The 11,438-nt window shown below is 36.0% G+C and overlaps 1 protein-coding gene across 3 annotated transcripts in view; it reads right to left on the bottom strand.

Annotated features, from left to right (window-relative positions):
* Window positions 1-329: 329 nt before the first annotated feature.
* Window positions 330-11,438, bottom strand: part of LOC132922719 (protein apterous-like) — a 54,183-nt gene continuing 43,074 nt past the window's right edge. For all 3 annotated transcript variants that reach the window (XM_060986382.1, XM_060986387.1, XM_060986394.1), the window contains 2 exons: window positions 9,767-10,008; window positions 330-1,140 (listed from right to left, as the gene is read on the bottom strand). In XM_060986382.1, the coding sequence (XP_060842365.1) occupies window positions 880-1,140; window positions 9,767-10,008 (503 nt within the window). In that variant the 3' untranslated portion in view covers window positions 330-879. The remainder of the gene's footprint in view (window positions 1,141-9,766; window positions 10,009-11,438) is intronic.

Genomic DNA, 11,438 nt, shown 5'->3' with positions numbered 1-11,438 from the left:
ACAATAATGTGATATACGACTCTGCGCGTTTATTTATTTCCGCGTCTGAAAATCGTTCGCTGTACTGCGTTTGTGAGAATGAATGATGTATGTCTGCCCGTTTCACCACGACGCTCCACATAATATACACCGCTATTTGTGCGGCATACTGTATGTACACGCATAGTCTATATATATATATATATATATATATATATATATATATATATATATAAATATGAAATACTTCGACGAGTACAACGATATAATATCATTGAAACATATATCACATTCGTATAATGATCATTTGACCGAATAGACGTTTTCGACAAAGAAAAAATAACGATACATTTTTGTAAATTATTAAAATGTCACCACAATGTTTTTTTTATTTAAGAGAAATGTACATGTTTTACAAAGTATATGTATAGACACAAGGGAAGTAAGGACAACATCGATTTATACAAGTTACGCTTATTAAATATGTATTTTATATATATATATACATATACATATATACTACTCTCGAACATCGTTACTAAAGACTAATAGTATTTTTTTTCTCTCATTATTTTTTTTCAAACCGTTATACTTTCAACAATATAAATATTTAATTAAAAAAAAAAAAAAACAACAACTTAAATTACTTATATATGTTTTGAAAATATTGCACGTATACAAAACTGGCTTTCCGCTGTTCATATATATATATTTTTTTTTTCATAAACACCGACGTTTATATAATTATAATAATATTATATTACTTTATTTGTAATCCCCCCCTATATATATACACGTGAGTTACATACAATATTCTATAATGCATCTGTATAATAATATGATATACTATGATAAAGGAAACGTCAGATGATAATATTCTATATTCTTTACGATAGTTCTCTACGACCCGCATTCCATCGGTGACGATGTGCTCAAATAGCTCCTGGGGCTCATCTGCATAGCGTGGTGTTGTTGCTGCTGTTGTTGTTGCTGCTGCTGCTGCTGTTGGTGGAACATAACCGCTTCGATGCCGGTCGAGCCCGTCGAGCTTTCCGAACAGCTTTTGTCCGGTTTTATCGACGGCGGCGCCAACGATCCTAGACCCCCGTCTTGTTTGGTAGCCGTCCGCCTGTACTTGGCTCGAGCGTTTTGGAACCAAACCTGCAACAAAACCAAATGTAATGCATAAGTATACGATTGGTATATTATATGCACGTGATGCATAATATACTGTATAATCATTAAAACCTATGGTGGTGAAAACTATAAACGCGATTGCAAAAACCCTAAAAACCCGCAGCGCGTAGACATAATAATACATGTACACACACAGCGAGTCACGCGATCGCGTGCACTCGACGACGATAAATAGTTTTGTCCACTTGTGAGAAAATTAATTCAATTTATTTTCCAAGCCCCTAAACGGTAAGTTTTATACGACTGCTGTGACTAAAATCCAACAACGCGTAATTGTTGGTGATAAAATAATATTCCGCACGGAATAAACCTATTATATGATACTATGCGCCGTTTTGACAAACACGTAATAACAACGATTATGTATTTGTTTTATAAAAATATATTATGTTGTGTTTGGAATATACGTCACACTACTCGTCGTTTCGTTTTGTGGTGTGACACATGTGCACAGTGCGCGCAAGTGGCCTTGTGAACAAAATCGCCATGATTTCATCAACGCGTCAATACCGTGAGAGTTGTTATATTCATACCTACGTATTTATAAACATCAAAAAGCGTATGCACGAAATAACGCGTATATTTATAAAAACTATAAGTGTATAGAGTATATGTACCTACAAATTATATTACACCGGAAAAGTATATACGCGGTTCCTGTATTACACGTCACCGGATGCATCTCATCTTGGGCAATCGACACGACTAAACCGTGTCGAAATTATTATCGACGGCTTTTTTATTTCTATACACGCTCCAAGTGCTCGAGCACACGAAAATAAACACACCGCGGGTGTGTAATAGTAATATTACAAAAGTCGAGACTGCTGTTTGTAGCGGGATAATAACCGTCAAAAGTGCACGGGGTCGACGATTAATCACCGGCCGGTTTTCAGTCAAAAACGACAATTTGTTTTCGTAGCTCAGTTTTTTTCTCTGTTCTACTTAAAATAAACGCGGCGTACACTCGTGTATATACAACAACCTAAAGCCTTTGTTTCGGAGGCGGCTGTGGCGGTTTGTAGATTAATTGACGTTCATCGCGGTCGGTTACACGGCAGTCCCATCAATCTTATCGAGTACTTGGGTTGAAGCCAACAGATCTCGCTGGGAGGAGCGAGTGTTCCGCACGCGGTGGAACGAAAGTATAGGAAAAATCCCGTAAAACGGCCACAAGGATTGTAATATATGTACTATACCGGACAGAAAACCGATTGTAAGGTAAGGAGAAAATGGCCGGAGTAGAGTGGCGGCCGTATAGGGTCGAAATATAAGAAAACTTGACGAAGTGTGTGTGTGTGTGTATGCAATAATGTTGCTGTGTAATTAGTGTCTCGTTGTCGGCGGGTAGCAGTTATTATATTTTTAAAACTCTGCCGTCACACGAAAAAAACGCGTGGGATATTAAACATAGTTAAAGTGTACGGAAATCCGATTCCTATTCTAACCAACACGGAATAACAGATTATGGTAAAAAAGTCGACACGGGACAGTAGAAGTGACGTGTGTATATCTGTTTATCATGTTTTGTCTCCACGAAAGTACGAACAATAATAGCGTAGAAAAATATGGCCAAAGCGAAACTGAAAATATACTAAGTATATTATGCGTATGTGATATATATATATATGTGTATTTATGCATAATGGTACTCGTATCTTATTAATCTTATTTGATTTAATACGCCTATACAGAAAAACTAACTGTGTAATATTATTATATTTAGCTATTATCTGCGAACACAAAATATGTGCTGTTACAATATGAGGTAGTTAGTATATTATATGTCATGCTGTATACACTTATACTATGCTTTTTATGCAAGTTATTTATTGTTGGTTGAGTTTTTTTTGACGAGTTCGTTTCAATTTATACTGGAAAATGTATAACGTGAAATTATATTGTGAAAAACGAAATCGAAAAACACTTATCTCCATAATACTGGATCAACCAATTTCTACAACTTATTCTGACAAAGTAGAGTGTAGTACCTACCTATAATAATAATGTACTAAACTTTAACAAATTGTATGTATTTTACTGTAAGCCACATAGAAAATGGTATAGAGCCCAAACTAAAACTATTGAAACTTTATAGCGGCACGTAGAATTTAAATACGGAATAAAAACGAGAGTTGCTATAAACATTTTAGAAAAACACTTAAAAAAAGGATAATATAGTGGCGATCTATTATAATATCTATTACTTTTACATTTACGATTCGCTTTAACGTTCATCAAAGTTGTTTACCGTTAAAAAAATAGGTTTTTGATAACCTTACAATGATGGTAATATATTTTTCTACAGACAAATTGTAAATATTATTATTTTTGATATAATATAATATAATGTTTAGATGAATTAGTAAGTATCATATTTTTTTCTGTATTCGATAAAAGCGAAGAAAGATTTGAAAATAAAACATAAAGATAAAACCGAGCCCACGGCAGTTTAAAATAAAAGGGTACAATGACTTATTAAATACTTTTTCTTAGCTCATTATTCAATATTCTTGGTTATTTATTAGGTTACTGTAGTCGAACGACCTAGGAAGTAAATCTTAGACCTCTAAAACAATCTGAGCATTAAGGGCCCGGTGTATATCCGTTAAATCCGATACTGGACTGACCGTATCATCGCAGCTAATCGTGTTTGGTACACAATATATTTCCGGGTACAAGCATTAAATTTCAAATTAGACGAACATCCTCTGCACGTTATCGTCATATATTCGTACTACTGGGCGGCCGTGTTACCTTTGCGACCGGGAAGAGACGTCGCGGCTACACCGTATCTATTTCGGTTGCGGGCGGCTTGTACATGACGGCTATTATTATTATCATTATTATTATAATAATTATGATTATTATTATAAAACATATTTACACAAGAGCAGATAGGGCGTGATAAAAACCGTCACGGCCGTCGATCGCACACGCGCTAATTAACGGAGCTTTATTTCAACGGCGGCGGCTGCCACGCCGTTGCGGTAGTCACGCGGAACATACGCGCCGCTGCGGACCCTTTTCGGCTGTCGCAGCGGCGGTGTCGCGGGCGCGAGCGCGCGCGAGATAATAATAATACATATTATGCGTACACCATACGCCGCCATGCGCGTTTTTCCGTCGACCGTTTTAACGCGACACGCCTAATTGCCGGGGCCAAATATCATCTCTCGGCGGTCCCTTTGCAGCATCTCCTGGGCATGGGCTCCGGCGGCGGTCGAGCGCGGACGGAAATAGCGCATCTCCCGGGCATATCTATACCACGCGACCGTCCGTTTATTTATTATCTCCGCCGCAGCGGTGCACCGTGTGATAGCGGCGTGTCCCGCGTCACGGTGCGTATACCATCACCTACCGCGGTATACCTACATCCGAATGTTTAATATAAAATGCTTGAGCTCCGAGTTGCAGCTATACGTGCAGGACGTCCGTCGCGTGCCTTTTATCTGGTATTCTTATATCGACCGCCCGCAATTACGCGCGATAGAGTCAGTCACCGCATATAACCATAAAATTATATGTGAGCTTAGTACCGGGAAATTTCTAAAATTTTAGACGTAAAACGCGACGGACGACGTGTAGTTACTCGTGGTTTGTAGACGAATACCGCTGCGAGACTTCGATACCTACCTAATATTATCTTAGAAATCTGGATATTATGTAATTCGACCGTTTTATCCGGTATAACTCGATGTTGATATCACTTTAAGCTGTCGACAATCGTCTTTACCGCGTATTTCGGTTAATCGAGCCGACTCCACTGAAAATCGCAATTCTTCAAAAGAAATTCACGACCACTCGATAACGTACTTTTTTTTGTTTTTAACCAAAAATATGCATCTATATAACATATAATATCCGTGCAAAATTACTGTATGTGTGCCGCCACGATTATATGCGTGTACAAACACTGCGAAGAACATTGTTGATGAACGGCAAGCGACAATTTGTATGTTCGGAAATTTCCCACGGCGTGCAGATAGATCGCCGCTACTGTAATACGCTAATTGTTACACCGCGTGTTTATCTCGAGGGTAGAATTATAAAATACCGACAAAACTAATTACTAAACAATGTTGTAATTGTTGTTTTTAATTATCATACTTTGAGCTGCGTGTAAACGACGTGCCAATAGTTTTTATACTGAATACAAGAAAACAAAATCCCAGATATTAAAACTCATAAATACAATCATGACCCCGTCCCGTATACAAATGTACACATTCAATTGCACTACATTCGTAATCGACTGATAATTATGTATTTAATTTGCAACATAAATAACCGGTTTAATCGATCAAATTGGATGTAGGTGCTATAAGTTTATAGGAATATAACCTAACCTAATACTACATTGTAAACACGAGTATAGGGCATATACATAATATTATAGTCGTAATGCATTTTAAGCATACTACAAGCGGGCGAAAAATAGTTAAGATTTTACTTTTTACTGTGACTTCTCGCATAATAATACGATGTTAAATTCAATAATATCTTCAGTTGAAAAATAGATATTTATAACACCATTGAACACTAAACAAAAATCTTAGAATACCATTTCGGATCAGCGGTATACGGGGATATAGTGATTTGATTAATAACTTTACCTAAATAATACTGGTATAATAAATTATAATGGTATATCATCATCTATATTACACGTATATTATATGAAGTGCAGGTCAGTCATACATAAATGTATTACGCTGCGGCAGGGGAAGGAATAAAAGAAAAACAGTAAAAATTCAAATACAGATAAATAAAAAGAGATAGAGAGAGAAACAAGAGAAACAGAGCGAAAAACGTTCGTTCTCCTTTAGGAATGGTGACGGCCGGCCATTACCGTTTGCGCGCGGTGTAAAACTCAGACTCCGGCAGGTAATTGTGACAAATTACGAGAGCATGCGAAATCGGATGGCCATCATCAAAGCGCCGCCGACTGCAGCAAACATGCCGCCGTCCGTGATGGTCTTCGCGAACGAAAGGAAAAAAACTCATATTGCTGCACGGCGGCGGCGGCGGCGAAGAGACGGCATCGCGGGCATATAATAAATAGAAGGGATGTGTGCAAAGAACGAAAAAAAAAAACCGATTCCCGGCCGAGAAAAATAACATACGGAATACGGACGATATATAGAGAAAAAATAGCAAAATACACATAGTATAGTATATGTATATAAAGGCAGATACGCGAACAGAATGTTAAACGGCCATCAAACGGGTTTGCACTATTAATATGTCGACTCTTCGCTCGGTCTATCTCTCTCTTTCTCATTCTCTCTCTCTCTCAGTCACACACACACACACACACACACCATACGTATACAGTTTACTGCTCTATGAGAATAGTGGCGGCGGACCACGGTGCTTGTATATTATATATATATATATATGTATACGGGAGGATGGCCGCCGCTGAATTGTTCATTGTTTTCAAACAACGTATTGATAAATGGATATTTCGTATCTTCTTTTTTATTATTTTTTTTTTTTACATGTTTATATGTATTTATGCTCGTGTGTCGTTTGTGCGTACACCTCTGCTCCTTCGTCGTCCGCGGCCATAGTCGCCGCGTCCTACGCCCGCCACTGCCACCGCCCCGAGGACGAGATGGGTTTGTATAATATACAGCACGACCGCAGAACTGCTGAAGAAAATGCGGCGAAGCACCTGCCATTTTCTATGTACACGGAACGTATATTATACATTGGCAAACCAGTTACGCGTATATTATATATATTATTATTATATGCATTGTTTGTGTGTGTATAAACATCATCCGTCAGGGGAAAGTTTTTTTTATTTCATATTTTTCTCTCCCGTTTTGTACATGATATACATGTGTGTGTGTGCGTGTGTGTGTATTATATATACGAAGAACGTTATATACGATGCGAATTCGTCTGCAGCGCGCGGCCGCAGCGGGGCGGCAAAGAAGAAGCAAAGAGCGCTTTGTCGGCCCGGGGAAAAAAATATACCGTTTTATACGGTCTTACCAAAGTGTATATATACTTTATTATATATATATACGTACATATATAAAACAATATGACGTATACGCGGTAAACGTGTAATTCGACCGCAGACCGCTAAATATATATACATTACACGCATGATAGTATAACGACTATAAGGACATATTATAACAGCAGCAGTGTATTAGAGTCACGTTTGCAAGGCTATTTTTTATCCGTCAATGACACATGCCTTCGTCAAAACATTACAATATCATTGGATAAATGATAAACAATGATTTTTTTCGAGACTGAACTTTCATCACTTTATCCGCGCAATATAAACATAATACTATTATTGTAACAGACGTGGCATTATTAATAACAATAATATTAAAAAAACGGTGTTAAAATACACGTTTATTATAAATACCTATAATTGTATATAGGTAAGGCGATATTGTTTTGAGGGTTATATATTTAATGTTAAAAATATACGGCAGATACATCGACGTGTACAGTCGTATAGGTATAAATGTATTATAATACACATAAGTATATATAGGTATGTCTTGTGGCAAAATTATTATAATTTTGATTTACGAACAGCCAAAAAATTGATGTGATGCGCTCGTTTAAGATACGGCCAAAAAGTTTTTGGATCTTTGAAATGCAGCCGCCGACTAGTTTGTGTGTCGGTAAATCTGTCGTCGGCGCTAAAAACTCCTGTGAAACTGAACCAATTATTATTCTCTCTGTACATTTTACTGATGTCAAACGCGTTATTTGTCAAAGTTCATATAATTATATTCGTCTGCGGTCGGTGTTTAAAAATCTATAAGTATTACGCGCTGCACTATATACACACATTATACTCCGTGTATATATATGTATATCGAAATACTTGGCTGTGGTGCGTATAACGTTTTGTCGGATTCCAAATACGAAAATTATATTATATAATATGTCTGCTTGATTTATTGCACTTATACCTATACAAACACATCACATATCCCCTAATATTTTTCTATATACATCAATTTAAATTTATATTAATGTGAACTTCATCATTATGATTATTTTTTGAAACGAAAAAAATACGGATTTTACACAGGTAACACATTATTTTATTTTTATGCACAATAAAAAATATACATGTAAACGAGGATCACATAAACTTCATCACCAATTTCAATGTTTAATGGAAAAAAAACTGTGTATTCTGTATATATTAAAATATTTGACCGGTAGTAGTGTAACACTGCTTATATATGCTTATATACATATTTATATAATATGTATATACATATATTATAGTGATATAAAATGAAGATCTGTCGGAAACAAGAGAAATAAACATAAAGGTTTATGACGTGTTTACTCTACAATGGCGGTCGTATAATATTAGGTATGTGTTTATACGGTACGCTCATAATATGTATTAATATATATGTAGTATTTATATAATAATATGTATATGTGATATAGAAACCACGATAAGATTTTTACTATTGATTTTTTTTGGTTTTTTTTTTTTTTACTGTTTAGATGAGACAGGTACAGTAAATTAGACATTTATTACTGTATAAACGAGAGTCAGCTAGATATTATAAAAATAAATATTCTTGGTGACTAAATTTTTTTCGAAAATGTATAAATATATAGGAATTAAATATACCATTTATTAGACATAATATATTATGTTCTCGCCGCTAGAGAAGTTATCATTCGAATACTCGCCGCAAAAAGCGATTCTTTTAAAAATGGTTTGTCATCTAGCATACAGTTAAGTGTACATATATATAATACACATGCACACATAAGTATATTATGTGTATAATAGGTACGAATAACGTATACGAAATGGCCACAATTGCAAATGGATTTAAACACGCGAATCCCATAAATCGTCAATACTTCGGCGGCCCGTACGGCGTATATATAATATATTATAGTGGTACACCATAACATAATACGCACATTATAATACGGTGGTCGCCGAAAGCGAAAACGACGTCCGAGCATAAATAACTCGTGTAAATAGGGAGGGTAAGAGAGGGGCCTGAAGCGTTACTATTTTGTTTTATGTGTGTGTGTGTGTGTGTTTTTTTTTATTACTACTTTGTTTGTATTTTATTCATTCGGTGGTGGTATACACTGCCCAAGGACGATTTATATGCATTTAGAAGAAATATATACATGAATAAATTATAAATCACTTGTATCTTGACGCGTTTTTTTATATTCTTCTCTTTCCTAATAAGTTTTTTTTTATCGTTATTATTCGCCTGCCCCCGTCGAAAATCACGTGTGTCAGCAGTGGTATTTTCGTCTTACAACGGAAATGATCAAATCCTATTATAGAGACGAGCTATTTCAGAACTATGGTCGGCGGCGGCAACGAAGGTGGCAATCATAACGTATTCACGTGCTAATAGGAATAGACAACTGCGCCAATAATATAATGCATCATAACAGCAATATGTTCGGGAACGAAAACATTTTAATCCAATTCTGATAATCGAAACAAAAATATTCGTTTTGCGTAGTATTTATACACGACTCTGTCAGAACACGCGAAACCCACCATTGGCGTTAGGTATATTATATCATGAACGAAATTTACCTGTAACACCCGTTTGGGAAGGCCGGTCTTTTGCGAGAGTTGTTTGAGATCCTTGGCGTCGGGGTTGTGGTTGTGATGGAAGTACGACTTCATGGTGCGCAGTTGGTGGTGCTTGAACGACGTGCGCATGCGTTTCGTCCGCTGGTGACCGGACCCGGGACCGCCGTTACCGCCCGCGCCGGACGACAAGCCGCCTGGGCCGAACGCCATTTCCATGTTGTACGAATCACTTGAGTTCATGTCTGAAACATAAAGAGTCGTATAAGAGACGTATATACTTTTGTCACATATTAAAATTATTATTTTAAAGTCTCGCGGTCGTGGACGCAATTTGACGGATAATTTTCGCGGTGAGAAATATATGGTCTATATATACTAAAAACTTATAAGAAGTACCTACATCGAATACATACAATTTCACCACAAAATCAAAACAAATAATTTTTAATTTAAACGTGTATGATTGCTTCATAAACGTTTGGTTGCTACTATCGTCAAATTTAGGTTGCAGTTATCGAGATAAGCCACTCGGGAATTGGAAATATATTACAATATATTCGACAGCAAAATATTTACGACATGGTGATTTATTTATAATTTATATTGTATACACTTTTTTTTTGTTATCAGAATATCGTATCGAAACAACGTCCTTCACATCCCAATGCGTTTTATTACTTCTGTGCCTGTGCGGTTTGGTTGTGCTCAATGTTTTTTATATATGTATATACATAATATAGTAGAAGATTTGAATATTCTCGTCCTACTAACTGCCGCATACATAAATATTATAGTATACGCTGCAATACACCGTTCTATGTGTTTACATGGACGTTTTTTAAGTCATTTTTTACGTTTGTAAATTTCGCGAATATTTAATTTTAAATCACGTTTAAAATCAATACTGCGCTGGCGCTGTGGTTCAAACAATTTAAAATAACTATACTTGTGATGATAAACGTATTATATTAATATTTATCGTCGTATCGAAATTGAAATTGGAAACCCGCATTTATCATATAAACTCACAATACATATCACATATATAACAAAGATGTATTTATAATTATAAAAATACGTATTAGAACATTATTTTACATTATACTATACGTAGTAAATGTACGAGTGTTACGATTCTTTTATAGTTTTATTGATTACAAACTCGTCGTTAGTTGTCGGTATTGCGGTAGTAAGATACATATAATGTAAGTATATATTATACACACTCGTTTACACGCGTCGACAGTTGATTATACCGAGAGGGGTGTGATTGACGTGTAATGACTATATAATAACATAGGCTTCCATACATATTCGGGGACTCAAAGTATATAGTTTTACCATAATATAATACTCACCACAAGCTGTCCGTCACCTCCCTAACGAGACCAATTAAACTTTTTTGAACTAAAATAGCTACCACGGAAGGAACGACGAATGCGGTAACTACAGGCTGACGATAGGATTTAAGTATGAATGTACACGAAGGGGAACCGTATTATGCAGTTATAACCAAGTTATATGTATTATGTATACATAAATAATAGTTATTGTATTTCCTCTGACCGCCTATGTACCTACCTAATATTATCATTGGTATACAATTCACTGAGTTTATGAATCGACCTGTTCAAATATACACATACACATATACAATATCTTAATATCTAAA

This window comes from Rhopalosiphum padi, chromosome 1, assembly GCF_020882245.1.
Source record: "Rhopalosiphum padi isolate XX-2018 chromosome 1, ASM2088224v1, whole genome shotgun sequence".
Classification (NCBI taxonomy): Eukaryota; Metazoa; Arthropoda; class Insecta; order Hemiptera; family Aphididae; genus Rhopalosiphum; species Rhopalosiphum padi.
This window is presented reverse-complemented; position numbering and strand designations above follow the sequence as displayed.